At 41.8% G+C, this 19,126-nt stretch overlaps 1 protein-coding gene across 3 annotated transcripts in view; it reads left to right on the top strand.

The window, feature by feature from the left end:
* plxna1b (plexin A1b) overlaps positions 1 to 19,126 on the top strand; it is a 199,720-nt gene that overhangs the window by 161,039 nt on the left and 19,555 nt on the right. For all 3 annotated transcript variants that reach the window (XM_086198826.1, XM_086198827.1, XM_086198828.1), the window contains exons 13-20: positions 678 to 829; positions 3,556 to 3,679; positions 3,766 to 3,902; positions 7,225 to 7,392; positions 10,921 to 11,014; positions 12,012 to 12,248; positions 14,407 to 14,550; positions 15,804 to 16,038. In XM_086198826.1, coding sequence (XP_086054952.1) covers positions 678 to 829; positions 3,556 to 3,679; positions 3,766 to 3,902; positions 7,225 to 7,392; positions 10,921 to 11,014; positions 12,012 to 12,248; positions 14,407 to 14,550; positions 15,804 to 16,038 — 1,291 coding nt within the window. The remainder of the gene's footprint in view (positions 1 to 677; positions 830 to 3,555; positions 3,680 to 3,765; positions 3,903 to 7,224; positions 7,393 to 10,920; positions 11,015 to 12,011; positions 12,249 to 14,406; positions 14,551 to 15,803; positions 16,039 to 19,126) is intronic.

Genomic DNA, 19,126 nt, shown 5'->3' with positions numbered 1-19,126 from the left:
ACACCTTTCGCAGACCTCTAGGGAAAAGAGAGGGAGCAGAGGTCGCTGTGCACAGTAATTGTGTTCAGTAGATTAATCGTCACAGGGTTAAATGAGAGATGTGAGTGTGGGTTGGATGGGTAGGTCCAGGTTAAGTGTATGAGTTGGCAGGTTGTGAATGTTTGACTGAGTTGAGGTTGAGTTAATGGATCTGTGGTCATTTTTCATCGACACTTAATGATGTGGCAAGTATCTAATTCGTACCAGATGGAAGCTGGCTGCAACAACAGCACAAGCATTAATTCATTTTCAGATGTTCATAGTAATGTGTTATGTTTTTATTTGCATTTTCATTCTAGTATTAATTAACAAAGACAATCCTGCTGTGATTAAGAATCGTTTTCAAGGCAGACCTGGCCAAGACTGGAAACTTCATGAAAATATAAACTCATTTTTTAGGAAACCACAAAGGTAACACAACAAGCAGGAAAACTGGGAAAATAAACAACAAGAAAGAGGAACCTCCCATTCCAGAATTTCTGCAGATAAATTTAAAATGCTGAGATTTAGGGAATCTACCTTGAATTTCATCTCTTTGGCATTAAAAGCATTCATCAAGTTTAATGTGTTGAGTTTCAATTCATTTTGATCTGGCTAATTTGTGTTAATCTGTTCTCTTTCACTTGCTCTCCCCACAGCTGTTTCCAGAGACTGGTCCCAGACAAGGAGGAACCATGCTGACAATCACAGGCGAGAATTTGGGTCTGCAGTTCAAAGACATCCAGAATGGTGTCCGAATTGGCAAGGTGGCCTGCAACCCTCAGGAGGACCAGTACATCAGCGCTGAGCAGTACGTTGACACTATCTCGTACTTCATCTCTTCACTCGCAGGCTCCTTGTTTCTCAGACCGGACTTGCCTGCTTGTCTTTGTTCAGTATTGATGTGACTCTGAGTGCTAAGCACAACACTGCAACTCTCTTTCAGACCTCAGTTCCAGTAAAATCTCCCAAGGTTAAATGCTCTTTTCTTCTTTGAATCCAAACCAGTTGTGGTGCTGTGTTGTTAGTCCGGCTACTCCGTTGCTGCTGTAAAGCTCAGTCCTTGTAAATCAAGTTAACGTGGAACCTTTTACCCTGCTAATAATCAGGATAATGGCCCAATCAGAATTGGATTACCTCATGTTACCACTTTCATCACAATAAATTAGCCCGTTCTGTGAGAGATGTAATGACATTTGAAGTGGGTGGTATCTTTAAAAGCACAGACGAACGGCTGCCATGTGAACGTTCTCTCCGATAAGTTATGTATGCTGCTTTCTGGGAAATTCAGAATCTTGTCGGGTGTAACATAATGCCCTGCTACTAACTGCAGGAGTAAATTCTAGGAAAAAGATAATGTGAGCAGCAAATTTGGTGCCACATATACTTATGTGTGCAAAAATAGATATACTGTTTGTATACAGCTGCACTCATTTCCTTTAATGCTCATCCAAGTAAAATAATGACCGTCATCAGTCAGATGTAGTTTTTAAAGTTTTAGTTGTTAGGAAAGTACAGCAGAAGAGTCTCTCGTTTATATTTAACATATCCAGAAGACGAATTAATCTATGTTGAAGAAAAATATTTGGGAGGCTCGTCACTGCTGGAGCTGTCCTCAATATTATATTTCCAGCTCTGTAGCTGTCATGTGTACACAAATGATCCATTTGCAGTTGTGCAGCTCAGTCCCACAAGGAGGAGTCAGTAGGAAGGAAATATTAGTGATGTGACTTTGATGGTTTGACAGTTCGGATGCTGTGCAGCTCTCGTCAGCAATGACAGGTGTCTCCAAATTAGGTTTAGAAATGGGCTAATGACATGTCTGGTTTCTGTTGTAATTTATAACCTAATTTACTGCCATATTCCTACGGGATGCAGCAGTCTTACATTTGCTTCTCTTCTCTAAGTTTCCTTCACCATCATGTTCATTTTGTCCGAGTGATCCCATCCAATACCACCAAGGTGTGAACATTTAACACTGTCAGCCCTGCAACGCTGCATTGGCCTGTTGCCATAGCACCCAGAGGAAGAGGAGGAGGAGGAGGGCGCGGCTGGCAGTCCGGCTGTCATACTAATTAAAAGTGATGTTAGCCATACGGTGCCATTAGTGGCCCGGTTGCTCTCGTCATTCCGTGACCCTATCAGAGCTGCAGCGCAAGACCCAGGATAGGATTATGTGACTGACACTGCAGGTCAAAGGTCAGCTGCTAGGGAGAGAGAGAAAAAGAGAGAGACTGGAGAGAAGGAGGTGTGCTGATTATTGGGCCAAATGTAGACACATGTTCTCTCACTCTGGTTATTTCTGTCTTTCTTCCAGCACTTGTACTAAACCCTGCACACATTACCTGTTACTTTGATCGATTGAAATATAATCTCTAGTTCTTTTGCTGTTAGTCAAATTATCATTCCCACTCACCATTATTTATTAGTTGGATTTGATCCCTTGTTGAGAAAACAAACAGATGTGACATGCCACCATCCCATTTTCCCACTAGTTACATGATTGAGGGAGATATACTGCACTGTATAATCATCTTTACATATGTGTCATGAACTTTTTGTCTTTCTAATCATATAATAACAGCTCAAAATAGCCACCTGTCATTTTTCGATAATGATCCGAGTGTAGTCGGGTTTCTAACTGAGAGCTGTCTAGCATTTTAATCACGGCTCCTAGCGGGGGACCAGGGAATAAATGAAAGGGAAAATAGAAACAATAGACACATAACATACAGCATCGGAATGTGAAATTCATTGGCACTGCAGTTGCCATGGCCACCTGCAGGGAGGATGGAAACAGGGGAGTTAATAACTCATCTCAGGGAGGGAGAGACACTGAGGAGATGTGTAGGATATGAGCTTGTTCAATTAATCAGCCTCTCTCTCACTTTAACCCCCGTCTCTTGCTTACTCTCTCTCCCTTTCTTCCTTTACTTCCTTCCTCACCTCTGTCTCTCTCTCTCTCTCTTTCTCTCTCACTTTCATTCCCGGCCTTTCTCTCTGTCACATTCGTTCGCTCTGGCTAATTAACAGTCAAGTGTGTCTCCAGTGGGTGAAACATGAAGTGTGTGTGTGTGTGTGTGTGTGTGTGTGTGTCTGTGTGTGTCTGTGTGTGTGTGTGTGTGTGTGTGTGTGTGGTGTGTGTGTGTGTGTGTGTGTGTGTGTGTGTGTGTGTGTGTGTGTGTGTGTGTGTGTGTTGGCCCCGTGGGCTAGGCCACCACTCCTCCCCATACTCAATCATTTCTCCAGTGGATTTTCATTTGGCCAGTACCGCTTAGGGCTAAGTGTGAGGCTTATGGTTCTATAGTGCACACTAATAGGACATTAGGTCTGCTTTTTGTTATTTTTTTATGAATAAACCTATTGAGGCAATTTATTTTAAACCAGAGCAATGTTTTTTATGATGTTGCCCTGTTCGCCACTTGACTCTGTCTTTGTTCAGCCAAGGTTCTGCCTACCCCATTATTATAACTGCCATTCCATTGAGCATTTAGTAGCAGTAGTTCAAACCTTCACATCCTCTTTTGTCTTTTTCAGGATTGTTTGTCGGCTGAATGATGCAACAGGTTACAGGGTGCAGGAGGCTCAGGTGGAGGTGTGTGTGAGGGACTGCATTCATCCCGATTACAAAGCAGTCTCAACCAAGGCCTTTACCTTTGTGGTAAGAGTTTTAAAGTTTTAATTTTCCGTTTGACATCTGTGGTCAGCCAAGGTTAAAGCATGGATCTTCTTTGTGTCTGCTCCTAGTCTCCATACTTCACCCGCGTCTACCCTTCCACTGGGCCGCTGTCAGGAGGAACCAGGATCACCATAGAGGGCAGTAATCTGAACGCAGGCAGCGCCGTGTCCGTGAAGATAGGACTCCACCCCTGCCGCTTTGAGAAGTAAGTGAATCTAATGTGCTCAAAATACTCTCAGTAGTTTATGTAAGATTCCAGTCTGCAACCATTTAATCACATTTTGCATTTATTTTCAGAAACAGCATGACTAAATTTTACAACAAGGCACACCAGAGTGACTTGTAAATATGTCTCCCCGTATGACCCGCCTGTGTGGAACCATGAGATGTGCAAGTTTTGGCTTTACATTTTGAAGTAGCACATTGGGGGGGGGGGGACTCCCGCATTTAGCAAAAAAGTTTGTTTTAGCGTGGATTTGGTGTTTTCTGGCATGACTGCAATGCATCGTAGCTATAGCAGCTAATAGTGTAACGTGTTAGCGAAGTGAATATTAATGGGTTGATACGGACAAGCCAGCTGTGACTCACAGCCGAGGAAGACTGATGTGTCTTCCTCCTTCAATATCCAGGTCAAGAACATTATTTATATTTCTGGCAGTTTAGATTTGTTTATGATATATTTATGCGTGTGTGTGTTGTCGCAAATATTATGTTGCTTGTCTCTACAAGAAAAAAAAATCCAATCAATAATATAAAATTAATTTTGATGATGAAGAACCAGGCTGATAAGAGAACGGACAACATCAAATAAATAGCAAATCCTAGTGCTAGCCAGCCCCACAGCTGTTAGTGGCTCCACCCAGACATTGGGAGGATGAACTTTCAGCTTTGTTTAACCAACATTATTTTTCGGATTATTTTTTATGGCACATAACTCACAAAAAATTGTTACATCATCATGACTTTGGGTTTATTTTATCAGTGAGCGTATTTGTTTAACTTTTTTCTTGCCAATATCTAAACTACAATAAATAGTTTAACCATGACATATTTTTTTTAAATGTGCAGATCACATTAGGAGTATTACCCAACAAACATCATGAATGCTTTAAAGATGGGACAAACATGTGGGTGCGTTGTGTTGCTTGTCGATAAAAGCAGTACTCTTACGTAACTTTTATTCTCATAAAACGTTCATTAAGGAGCACTGATGTTACTCGTAGGAAAAACTGTCCCTGTTAGAATAAATACATGACAAAGTTGTATTAGCTGTAAAATCGCAGCTCCTCTATAATCAATACCTACTGCTGAGATGATTATTCCTTCCATCTGCAACTGCACTTTTGCTTGTTATAGATTATTGTCTTTTAAAAGGTCCTTTTCTTTGGTGATTAGCAGCAGGTTTTCATAAAAGCGGCCTGGAAGAAGGTGACCTGCAGCGCTGTGATTCACAGCACTTGTGAGAGCGATGGTCTGGCCTTTCACAGAGAGGTTGACATCATTCTTCAGCTGTGCCGTGTATTGGCCTACATTTTATCAGATAGGAACGTAATTTAGAAAGTGCGATATGGTGGTGTTGGTAACCAGTAACTTACATTTAATCTGCTGGAAACTCATGTTTAATAAGATAGATTGCATTTTTTCCCACTCCTTTTTTCGTGTTAGATCCAGTTTAATGTGACTCATAAATTCTCTAGCCAAGAATTATTTTTCTTTGAGTCCCATTCTGGCAAACTGACAGAAAGTAGAGCTCTGGACCAGTCCTCTGTAAATCCACTCGGTGCCTGCCAGATGGCAATCTCACTCTCAGAGGAGTCTGACTTCTCTTGTTCAGCGGGAGAACAAGCACCTATATCTCCCTTCACTAGACTATTGAGAGAAGTCTTTTTTGTATACATATATATATATATATATATATATATATATATATATATATATATATATATATATATATATATATATATATATATATAAATAATTTTATTTTTTTATAACCGAAGCTCAAGCGTGGAGATCTTTTCTCTTTCTCGAGCATTTATTCTAGAGTTATTTATTATAGTGGCTTCCCTCTTTCAGGCAACAAGTGACAGGTTAAACTAATGAGCTTGGACCTATCAAATTCTTTTATATCAAATTAAAAAGAAAAAGTGAAGGCCAATTTAAAGCTCTGTAGCACAGCGTGAAAAAAGGTGAACATAATAGTCTTGGCCTTTCATTCACTGAACAGCAATAACCTTTATGGCTAAAGTAATGAACTGGTTGAGTCCATCTTTTTAATGTGTCTTTGTATTCAGTGGGGCCTCTGCTTTAATCAAAACCTATTTACCCCGAGTCACTCATCCTCTTATCTCTCTCTCTGCAACCCTTTTTCTTTCTTCCTCTACTCTTTCTCTCTATATCCCCTCTTGGTTTTCTTTTGTGTGGCCACCACCTTGTCAAAAATACGTTCGCGGCACCACAGGCGCTCTTCACGGTGACAGTGTTGTGCAAATAGTTGCCATGGAAACGTAGCACTAGTGGAATGTGGAAAAGCTTTTTTTTTTTCTTCTTCCTCTTCTTAAATTTTCCTTTTTCACCTATCTTCGTCCCCTCTCAGTCTGAGCATGGGCGGATGACGCTGTTAAAATTGAGAGACAGCCAAAACAAAGCCACATTCCCCCGTTTTGTAGCCTTTTCCTTTGCTTTTCTTTTCCTCCCAACAAACATCCATCTTAATACCAGTCAACAGTATAAGGCTGCTGAAATAGGTATTCACTTCATTATCTTCATCATTGGATTTCACTGTCATGGCAGAGTAGCGAGGATTTTTGTATTAGCTCGAATATTTCACACTGCGCCTCCTGCCACCATGCCAGCAACATGCACACACTGCTATAGTTTGTTGGCACTGCAGACATTAAGTGGTTACACAATGTTAAAGCTCTACCTGTGTGTACTGTAATTATATGCAAGCTCACAGAGCCCCACACTGTGCTCATTAATTACACAAACATAGACATCCACCCGTTGCTTGGCCTGCAGTGTTTCACCCTGACAAGGGGAGGGGATGGTGGAATGAGCCGTTGCAGTGGAGCACAAAGTTTCTGGCCGTGGCACAAAGTTTCCCAGCAGGACACAGCTGGCTGCTTGTCTGCTAGCAAGGGAGTTACATCACACAGAGAGACGACCAGCCTGATCTGCCACTTCAGATCTGTCAGCCAGAGAGAGCACAGGAGGGAAGGAGAGACAGAGGGAGAGCTTTAAAGTGCAGTACTCTGTGATACGGGCTGATGAAACCAGTGCTGGGCAGACTGAAAGATGTTAGCCTTTTGGATATGTGACTGAGTTGTCTTTATTTATTTGTGTGTGATTGCATATTTGACACATACGATAATAAATTTGCGTTAGTTAAGGTGTGAAGCAGGATTTATTTTACTCTGTAGTATCTCTCTTTGTCTCTGAAAACTCCCAAACACTTGAAAACCCGTCTAGTAGAAATCAAATCACCAACCTTTTGTATCTTTCACACGTGTCGTCTCTTCTTCTAGACGAAGCGGCAGGGAGATAGTGTGTGTGACCCCGGCGGGACAAGCCCCTGGCACCACCCCAGTCATGGTGGACATCAACTCTGCTGAGCTGAGGAACCCAGAGGTCAAGTTCAACTACACAGACGATCCAACCATCCTCAAAATTGAACCTGACTGGAGTATTGCCAGGTAAGGAGATAACAAGCCACGCTCCCGAGGCCTGAAGATCTTCCTGTGTATCAGCCATTGTGTATCAAATAGACTGAATAATTCTTATTGCATGTACAGTTTAGGTCAATCTTGAAAGTGAATTATTTAATGGAAAGAAAACTGGGTTATTTCTCTTTCTTCCTCACCATATAGTTTTCTCCAATACATCCCCATGCCATGTGATTATTTATGTAGCTATAATCCATGTCAACAGGGATAGATTTATAATTCTGCTTGATGGACATCTTTAGGACAGATACACACGCTTCAACATATCATTAATCCCATGTTGTGTTTTTGCCACATATTAAGTATTTTCTTGAAGTTAAACAGCTTACCTGACATATACAGTAGACTCGATGGTTGGATCTCGAGGAGAAAAAAAAAACATCTAACTAAACACCCCCCACCATTTTCACTCTCATCTCTTTTTTTTTTCCAAAGGTCTATTATTTATTCTTTTTATCGTCATGTTTCAAAAGTAAATCTTTGCAAGTGGGAACAGCAGTAAAGGAGGCTCCTGGAGCAGTGCACTGCCAGTTGATGAGCTGCAGCAGAGATGTATCTGTAAATATTACTTGACTTATTGAAATGAGACGACAGAGCCATGGGAAGACTTCCTGTGCAAACACAAGCTGTGTTGTGGAGTAAAAAAAAAAAAAAAAGCTCAGAGCGACCAAATGCTAATGGGCTCACTAACATGACCTAGAAACTTCCTCTATTCCTCAACTCATAAATGAAGCCAGCTCAAACACATACACACTCACTTGCAAACACACACACACACACACTCACACGCTGTTGACTGTCTCATTTACTTCAAAAGCAGAGTTCCAGGAACTTGTCATACATTATTTCCTGTGCTCCCCCCCCCCCCCCGCATTTACTTATACTTCTCAAATAAATCTGCCACGAAACCAAAACGATCTACTCGAAGTAAAGTAACAGCAATGTAGCATGCATTTCCCCGGGATTTATTAAGTAAACCCAGCATATCACTACAATACCCTAACTGGCTTTTTTAGTAGGACAGGTAGCCATGGTCCTTCTGACGGGGGGGGGGCAACAAATGGAATCAAGCCTTTGGGTCATAATACGGAGAATTTATTGAATATTAATGTTCATTGTCCCTCTTGAGCAAATCAAAACTAACTAGAAACTGTGCAGTTCATTCCCACCTCGTTTCTCACAACCTGTTTGGTGCTTTTACTTCCTGCACAGTGGAGCATTTACTCACCAGGAGGTCTGTCACAATTATACCTCTTTGCTTGAGTCGTGTCACATAGGTGAAAACGTGATGCACTGTGATGAAAGTCAACCTGTCCAACCTGTGAAGCCCTGGTATTTATTCCAGAGGATCACCTCCTCTAACAATCCCATCAGATTTTGCCACCAGACATATTGTCTTTTCAAGTAGCGAGACAATCCACTATTGCTTCGTGGCGGGGGGTTGAAGTGAAAATGGGAGCTGCGTTTATAACTCTGCAGTGAGGCAAAGTCTCTCATCATGTGAAAGAGGTGTGAGCAGATGAGAAATCTCATGTGGATGAAAGAAACATTGAGGGTAGGCAAGAGAGTGAAAGTGTCTGCTCCAGCCTTGGGGGGGGGGGGGGGGGGGGGGGATAACCTTGGCGCTCGTCATGTGTTTGCTCTTTCACCCACCTCTCCTCCCAGAGGAGGAGGTGCAGGATTCTCCAGGCCAATCATGCTCTTATTGTTTTCTCACCATGTCCTCTTTGGTGACCCTGTTGTCCGGGTTATTCAAACAACGTCCTTTGTCCCAAAGTACCTGTTCCCCTCGCTTCAGGAAGGGAGTCTCTGACTAACAAAACAGCGCACTGCAGAGATTGTGTTACACTTCATGTTGTTAACACAACATGGTGCACATAGCGCATCACATCATTCACACTTGATGCTTGAAGACATCTGCTCGTACATCTACCTTTATAGAGGGCCATGAAAGAAAGACAGTGTTTGGTGTTATGTCCCGCTACTCCATTTAGAAAATACATGCAAACCTCCTATGGGCTGAATTTTTACTTGACACACTTGTTAGCCTCTTAAAGGTTCTTAAAACTCCTCACTCCTCCTGCTAGCGTACCAGTAGATCGCAAAGCTGTCCGTGCTTAGAGAGAATGGTTGCTATTCTTTAGAGGAGATTTCTAATCACAATTGTTTTTAAACTAATTTTGAATATTATGACACTTTGCCTTAAACCAGCCATTGTATCATTTGTACAATATGTGTTTTTGTTCATTGAGTCAGTGGTGACTCAGAGTGGGCTTGGAGCCTCGCCTTACCCCACTCCAGTTTAAGCTTGTATGTTAACTTATTTAGCTGCTGTCAGAACACTTCATGTCAGATAAAGTTCAGCCTCTCAGGCCAGCGGAGGCTGTCGAGAAGGCAGCGAGGGGGGAATGGGACTCCCACCCATATTACCAACGTCTGTGTTGGTCAGCGTCACACCTGTGCCTGAATAGGTCACAGGTGTAAAGGTTACATCACGTGTCGGCTCATTGACAGCAGTCTGTGTATCTCATGCTGAAAAATACCACGATGTAACTTTAATACACTCCTTAAATATCTCCTCCAGCTGTCTCAAGGTGGCAAGGAGAATCCAAGAGCTCTCAGAAATAATGTTGCTTATTTTCTTATTCGTCCCTCCAGCCTCCGTATGGGTTTAAACAAGATTTTAATATTCATGCAAGAGCTTTAGCATTTGTGTCATTACCTGAAAATAGGTTTGTGTGAGTGAGAAGGTGAAAGGCTACAGCAGGCACGAGCACTGATGGTAAATCACCAACTGGAGGGCCCTTTAGGCTTCCACAGAGCACAGATTTGATTATCTCCACTGCTGTATAGTGTATGTACTTGAATACAGTTGATTTATAAAACATTTTAGGCTTGTATCTGAGATGTCATTACTATTAGTTGCAGTCACAGGCCAGCAGCAGCTTATGTTATACCACACACCCTCAACAGGAACACGACGTATGATTGAAGCTCCTGTGTTATTCCTGTAAACTGATTAATGATGCAATATTTATTTGTATTCCTCTAGTAATGTGCAGAGCCCTGGAGTGGTCTACCAGAGAAGAAAGAGATATCCAGAAAAAAAACAATATTTTGAGGCCACAAGACATAAGTTGGTCTGTCAGTTTAATTCATTCATGGCCACGAAATATAACTTGTTCCCACAATTTGATGCCACAAGACAATGTGATAACTTTTTTCCACACCGATTAACTTGTAGGAACAAATTATATCTTGTGGCGGCAAAATATACATTTTTCTTTTTGTGGCCAATCCAGGGCTCCATAATAATGATATTATGTACTGGATATTTATGACATCATATAAAAGGTTTTATATTATTTATAAAGGGGAAAATCTCCAACTAATATCTTTGGATGGGTCAGCATCATATTTTGCTGCCCATGGGCCGCTATTTGCCTTCTCTACAGTACAACTTGTGTTTTTTTTTTTCCTTTCTTTTTTTTCTCCCAGTGGAGGAACGATGTTAACCATTACTGGAACCAATCTGCTTACCATCAAAGAGCCCAAGATGAGAGCCAAGTACGGAGCTGCCAAGTCAGAGAATGTAAGTGGATGAACCGAGACGTGAAACCGAGACGGTTTCTATTGACAAAACAAACAAAGCATTGACTTGACATGAGAGGTGAGATGGCGTGAGACCCACATACAGGTGTCTCTGCTGTCTCTTCTTTTACACACCTCCTTTAGCTCGCCTCTGGAACTGATTTTCAGACGATACACACACTCCTGAGACAGACGCACACTCACGCACACCTGACCCGTCGGTCAACCAGCCGAGGGCCTATTTTCTGTTTATTTTTGATGTTGAATTTCCTTTTAGCAGTTTAACCTTTGAAATGTCAACCAGCAATAAAGCGGCTCTGGCAAATCCCCCCTCTCTTCACCTAGCACCACAGGGGCTTAGCTAACCTCTCACTCCTGCTCTTAGCTGAATATAAAAATATCCCTCCTTCTCTTTGTCCCCCTTCAATGCAGTCATTTTTATTTTGCTTGGTTAATGTTTCCATTGACCTATTGACAGCTTTGTTTTACCTTTTTTTTTTTTTTTTTTTTTGCTTTCACATGACCTTTGTGCAAGTGTCAGTAGATGTGACTTTTAGAAGGAGTCAAAGTATGCAGGACTCTCTCCAGCCCGGCTGCGTCTTCATTAACAGCTACCAACTGACCTCTCCTGTTTCTCTCCATGTCATTACGGCCCAATTTGTTCACTTTAAGTGTTCAACCCCACAGGGGATTTCCAGATGACATCAACTCTGATTACAACACTGATCGCCGCCTCTTGCTCATTATGTTATTATGAAGTCATTTAATCACTCATATCACATAACCCTGTTTCAGCCATTGTATATACAGTAATTGATTATGTATTATTTAGCAGGATCTTTTCTGTATGACATCCATCAGCACCGCTGTGGATGTCAGTCAATACTAAGATATAATCAGGCTAGAAATGTTAATATGTGCTGCCCTGTTTCTCTTTGTTTCTCTCTGACCTTGACCTTTTCCCACTAATTATCTAACTTTCTCCTCCTCCTGCGCAGAACTGCACAGTAGTCAACAACACAGTGATGGTGTGTCTGGCACCCTCTGTTGCCGGGTCTGATAAAGCATTCTCAGAGGTGGGCAGCAGTCCTGATGAAATTGGCTTCATCATGGATGACGTGCGCTCTGTGCTAGTGGTAAATGAGAGCTTCAGCTACCACCCGGACCCCGTCTTCGAGCCTCTGAGCCCCACTGGCATGCTGGAGCTGAAACCAAGCTCACCACTCATACTCAAGGTAAATTGCCTTGTGCTCTTAGCATTGATCTGTTTTGGCCTTGTCTCTATCAGGCTTTGCTTTACATCCATCACACCCTCTCTCTTTATATTCCTGTCTTGACTTTGCCTATCTGTGTTTTTGTTTTTTTGTTTTTTACCTTCCCCTCCCATGTCCTCTCTGTTGCCTCTCTCTTTTCAGTAATTTTTCTTTTTTTTTCCTTCTTTCTCCTTTCTTGCATCACCTTTTTTCCAAGTTTATTTCTGCTGTCAGACCAGTGGGTAAAAGAAGGTGCTTATGTCTGACTGAACAATTTCAGGATGAACTTTGCAGCGGTTTTTCATCAAAGCTATCTATCGAAGGTTACTCTAAAGCTTTTTGAGGATATGCCTTGGAAAAACACAGACACTAGGAGAAAAGATTAGCTGAGTGTTGGCACTTAGTTGACACTCCAGAAGAGAGTGTATTGTCAACAATCTTAAAAGCTCAATCTCACAAAATGGTTATTTCACAAAATGCTACACTGACCTCCCAACACAGCTGATAAGATGGTGACAGGCTTTTGAAATGATTTGCTTCAAACTATCCCCTCTAGACTTCTTCCTTTCCTCCTTCCTCTTCTCGCTTTTACGCCATTTTAATTGACACAGCTTTCTTTCTTTTCAACCTTGAAAGATCTTTTCTTTGCCTACTGTCTGTTACGGGGTTCGGAGACCTTTAAGAAATAATAAGAAAAAGAAGTCACTTAAGTGAAACCCTTTCAAATCAGTTGCAAAGAAGAAGTAATATTTATAAAGTGGACCTTGCGTTGCTATTGTATGCCAGCTGCTCCGTTTTCTATCAGGCAACTTCTGAAGAGAGACTTCACAGCCATGTAGATGCACTAGACATTTCTAAAGTCTTTGCCCCTCCCACCCTCCCCGCCACATGTCACCTCACCTTTTACCTTCAACTTCAAAGCATCTTTCAGGAAAAAGAGACGACTGAGGAATAACACCTGTAACTGAAAATATTATTTATTAATGACAACTCAGGTTCTCACCATGCTCCAGGTCCAAAAATTTCCTTTACAAGCAACGGAGAAATTGTGGCATAAAAACATTCTGAGAAACTCAACATTAATTGATCCTTTTCAACAAAGTGGGTTAAAAGGTTGGGGAGGAGAAGTTCCTACTTTCCACCAGCTAAGTAACCACCTCATTTTCTGATTTCTCGGACTGTCTCACTTGCGCCAGGCTGACACATCTGATGATTGATGGGTCTAATAAAGAAAAACTACCCTGGGCTACAGGAGTCTCACATTTCAGTGGCCAGTCAAGCCATGCAGTGTGAAACGCTTTAGTTTTGCTCGAGATTATGCAAATAACAATAGTGAACAAGGTGACCTTCTGTAGAAAGATAACAATCATACATTTCCTCCGCTGAATTGGTCGTCATATTATACGGCTGCTTTTGATGCATGATAATATCGACTTGGCGTTGGAAGATACTGGTCTTTTTTCAATATATCAGACTCTGCCCAGTTTTGCTGAAGTCTCATCTTCGACGAGGAACAATCCAGTAAACTTGTGATTTATGGGCTTTTCTGAATATTTTAGATATGAAGAGAAAAACTTTCTTTTCATCATTCATAGTGCTTTTATGTATTTTTTTTTTTTAGTTCGTACAAAATGTGAATATATATATATATATATATATATATATATATATATATATATATATATGAACTTGTTTTTATGCAGATAATATAAACATCTGCCATCAGCCGAATCAGCTGTAGAAAAGCAGCATAACACATATTGGCAGTAAAATCCAGTGTTGTGAATCCCTGATGGTTACTAAATGAAGTGAAACTGGGAGGGCATGAGATGTATTTTTCTGTGTAGACAGTTAAATTAATGGTTTGAGTGTTTGTTAAGGGGTTCTGATTGATGGCAGGCAGAAACACTGTTGCTATGGTTTCCCATTCTTTCATAGACCCTCATTTAGTCCTGAGGTTGCACTGTTGACAGTCACCTGACAACCAAAAATAAATATTTTTCTTGTAGTCTTGGCATAAGCCATATTTTGATTAAATCCCCTGTTATAAATACGGCAGAGGTCAAACTTCCATTTGTGTGGACCACCTCAGATGCAGACCTTGTGTAAGTAACTGAAGCACACGTGTGTCTGCTTCCAGGGCCGTAACCTAATTCCAGCAGCTCCAGGAAACGCTAAGCTGAACTACACGGTGCTGATCGGAGAGACGCCCTGTGTTCTCACCTTGTCTGAGAGCCAGCTGTTGTGTGAGTGGCCTAACCTGACCGGAGAACACAAAGTCACTGTAAGTACTGCTATACTACCTTGTTGTATGATGATTAATGGACTAGGTTAGAAGCTGTGTTACTGTATTTTGTCTTTTTTTTTGTTGTTGTTTTTTTGTTCCTCTTGAAACATTCCGTCCAGAGCCATACATAATTTGAAAGTGAGCCTCAACCCTCTCGGTTACATTTTCACTTGTTACGTACCTCAGGAATGTCTGGGTTTAAGTGTTTTTCAGCGTCTTAGTCTACCGTCAGTAGCTCCTCTGCTTCCTGCTATTCATCCCGCATATTTATGTCAATCCACTTCCTGCCTTTTCATTCATCCAGCTCATTCTTTAGTCCCCCAACAGTTAGACCTAAATCTCTTCAATTACTCTTTATTTCTCTTCCCCATTCATTCATTCACACACTCTCCCACATGCACGCCAGACACACACACACGCACGCACACACACACACACACACACACACACACACACACACACAAACACACGGATCCTGTCTCTTGTACTGTTGGGGGATTTGAAACTGTGTTTATATTTTGGAGGCTTTTGATTGGTCTGGTTTAGCTGGGAAAACCCCTTAGGGTTTCAACGGTACTGATATTCAACAGAGACCAAAAAATGGCTGGTGGGCGCAAAGGGTCTGTGTCTATTTATATCCTCCTACATTTGGTATTTCATAGATGTAAGCCAGTTAACGATTGAATAAAAGGGGGGGAAATGGCGGCGCGGGGGGGGGGGGGTACTTTAATGTGTTTTAATCGTATGCTCTGCAAGCCAGAACTGAATTGATATGATATGGTCATGTGCATGTGTGTGATTGTGTGTGTGTTTCACCCGTTCCAAAGACCTCCCCCAGGGCACAGATGTTGCCTCCCCCAACCCAGATAAAGGATTTTAGGGAGTGTTGGCTAGGACTTCTCTCAACTTACAGCTTGGTTTTGCTGTACAAATGTAATGTGGGTTTTTGCACATGGTTGAATTTGTGTTAGATGTTGCCTGCAGTAGGCCAAAATTTGTCGACTGAAACCTGAAAAACGATGCTGAACAGTAGTTAGATTTAGAATAATGTTTTCACAAAGTATCTGATCTCATCGAATCATTATCCCAAACCCCAATCCTGGAAAGAGCAGATGAAGTTTTTAGGAAAGTGGTTTCCATCTGTAGCTGGAGTCTACTACAAACACACCCTGTGTATATTTTACTGGAGTTCAATGCTGTGTCTTACATCTGACTGCTTAATTAACCAGAGTGTAATTTTTACCTATTAGGTGCGTGTTGGAGGGTTTGAGTACTCACTGGGGACCTTGCAGATCTACTCAGACAGCCTGCTCACACTGCCTGCCATCATCGGTATCGGTGGAGGTGGTGGCTTGCTCCTGCTTGTCATCATTGTGGTGTTGATTGCTTATAAGAGGAAGTCACGAGATGCTGACCGGACCCTCAAACGTCTGCAACTGCAGATGGACAACCTGGAGTCAAGGGTGGCCCTTGAATGCAAGGAAGGTGAGTTGAGACTAAATGTGGTTACGTATAATAATCGTGGTTTAGTTTCATCTTCTTCTGTTCACTTTATTTTCTCACAAAATAACTCTTCTGTCCCTGAATAACTTTCAGTAAACCTTTCCCTTGCTGCAGCTTACCTCAAAAGCTGCACAGCCCCAATTAAATAGTCCTATGCATTACTCTGCTTTCTCTCTCTCTCTGTTTTTTCCCTCCCTCCCACTTCTAACTGCCCTTCTGCTGTTTGGTGGCAGCGATTTGTGTGTGTGTGTGTGTGTGTGTTGGAGGGTGTGAGGGTGGGGGTATTGGTGTGTTTCCAGACGAGTACTTTGATCTGAGCCAGCCACCAGATGTTGGCTTTCCACCCCATGAGAGAGCCGCCTTACTGGCCGCACTAGCGCCCACACTGAGAGAGGCAGAGATGGAGGTTAGATAGATACAGGGCACAGAGGTGGGACAGTGAGCAGATAGTCAGGAAGGTGCGGCTTGGCAGCAAGTGAAGCAGGGGGAGAGATAGAGAGACTGGCACACCAGCTCATTTGCATGAATTAATATGGTAGGAGACAGCATGGATCCGGTGATTGCCTACTGACTGACTTTACTGGTTTGTCTGGTGAGAGAGAGAGACAGACAGAAGGAGGCAAACGAGAAGAAATGGAAGAATACTGATAACCATAATCACCAGCATACACTCGCATATCATTAAGATTAAATAGAATATTACAAGGGATGTCAGGAGAGAATCTTCAGCTCTGTGTCTGACCAGTGCAGCTTCTTAATGAGGAAGCACACAATGGACATTGTCTGTAAATCAATTTTTAAAACTGTTCCAGTTACTTGCAATTGTATTTCATCAATTTCTGACAAGAGACACAGATGAAAGAGAGAAAGATCAAAATAAACTCAAAACAGGCAAAGAAATCCAGATTTAAGTGGCTCATCTTGTTCAAGCTCCAACTGCATTGCATCCCATTCTCCCAATAATTCGTCTCGTGTTTTTGTTTTGTTTTTTTGGTCTCTGGTAAATTCCTGTGTCTTTGACCTCCTTGCCCCCAAAATTGTTCCACAAACTATGTTCTGCTACCTCGCTGGTGATGAGTGAGTCTATCACAGGTTTTATCATACTACAACCCTAAGCAATCTAAAGATTCTGATGGTGCCTGCTCTGGTTTCAATGCTGGGGTCTGCTATCGTTCATTGTGCACAATCTGTTACAGTTCTATGAACACAGAAATGCAAAGAAAATATGATTGGAACACTTAATTAGTCAATGTAAAATACAGTATTACAGAAGACTGTACATACAAAGTAACATCTTTTGGGAGCATTCAGTAAATAATGTAATAATAATTATTAAAAAGGATTATTAAAATATGCAGTTGTAGATGCAGAGACAGTGGTTCTAATCCCTGGGAGGGAGGGCCTCCACGTGAAAGGCAAAAGGATTTCTGGGGGATGCCAAATGTTTGTGTGGAAAAAAGTAACTTTTTACACTGGATTTTTTTCTTTTGTGGCCTGAAACAGTCATTTACACGATGTTAAAAAGAAAAAGTTGATTCATTGTGTTTGTTCGACTAAAACTTGACTTTGAAAATACATTTAAACACGTTAGTCTGAAAGAAACTCTACTAGTTAGACAAACACACCCAGATAATGCAGCAATGAGCAGAATTTGTCCAGTACGTACAGCTTACACCATGCATACTTCATTGAATAAATCAATTTCTTCCCCGATCATGTATCCTGGGACAACAGTTGTCTAATTAAATGGCCTAATCCAACTATAACTGTTTACCTGCCTAAGCTGTGCATTTAAAAGTACTGAATGATTGAATTGGTCTTAGTCATCAGCACCAACTTGATTATCCTGGATTTATCAATGTAAGAAGGGTATTCACTAAAAAGGAGGCCAGTAATGTAGCAGCAGCTGTGAAAATAAACATGTGCCAATGCACCAAGGGTGTTGCTATTTGATGGATGCATCATTTATACCATTAAAAATATATACAAGTTTCTCAGAGTCAAACTGTCTGCTGGGAGACTTTCTATACAGTCCAGCCAGAGCTGGCACTTTTGTAGCTACCTGCAAGTAGGCACACAAACACGCCATAAACCCTCTTGGCAGGTCAAGTAATGATTGGCTGGGCTGTGTGGAGGTGAGTCCAGGCCCTGCCCCTGTCTGTCCCCTGCTGTCGCCACTGTCTGGAGGACGACAACAGGATGGATGGAGGAAGGAGGTGAAGTGAGAGAGATAAATAAGGTAGAGGGCGCTGAGAAAAAAAGAAAGTGATAGGAAATCTATTAGAGAGGAAAAAGGGGAATCAGAAATAGACGATATGAAAATGAGATTGTATATGAAGATAAAGAGGGGTCCTTTTCAACAAATATTTGTATGGGTTGACAAATGGTAGGACAAAGGAGAGACAGGGACTGATTTGTGTCAAAAGTTTGGAAGATAAATAAGACATGGCAGGAAAAGGGGATTAAGTGAAACGATAGAGGGAGTGGTTGATCACAGGTACAGACAGAGATGGAGGATGTGAGGGAGAAGCAAAGAAGGATGTTGGGATGTAGCCGAGGAGAGGTGACCTCTAAGATGAAGGCTGGAGAGAGGGAGAGAAAGAGAGATTGGACGAGAGGGGTAGGATGACACAAGCCATCTGTTAGTCTCGGCTCTGGTTTGTCATGTGTTGTGATTCCATGTGTAATTTAGAATTACACTGTAGCGCACACTCAGCTGTTACTGCATCTATGTAACTACATTTATAGCATAGAACAGAATTTAGGAGGAGCACCACAAGTATGATGAAGGTACTGTTTATGGGATACGAGTAAAAGAATGGATTCCATGTGTTTCTTGTGAAGTCGCCACTGATCAGACACACTACTGGAAGGGGAAATGTGTTAAAACACTGACACATGCTCTCACATAACTCATCTGGGCACGAGGTTATGTGTACAGCTGTGGGGCAAGATGGGAAGACTGGAAAAGTGTGTGTCTGAAGATGTACAAGAATGTGAGGTGGCGGCGTGTCATGTGTGTGTGTGTGTGTGTGCGTGTACTCACTGGCTCTTGTCCCTGTGAGCCATC

Source organism: Aulostomus chinensis, chromosome 3 (assembly GCF_037954235.1).
Source record: "Aulostomus chinensis isolate RoL2024-O1b breed Wild chromosome 3, RoL_Achi_v1.0, whole genome shotgun sequence".
Taxonomy (NCBI): domain Eukaryota; kingdom Metazoa; phylum Chordata; class Actinopteri; order Syngnathiformes; family Aulostomidae; genus Aulostomus; species Aulostomus chinensis.
Note: the sequence above shows the minus strand (reverse complement) of the source record. Positions and strands in the feature narration are given on the sequence as shown.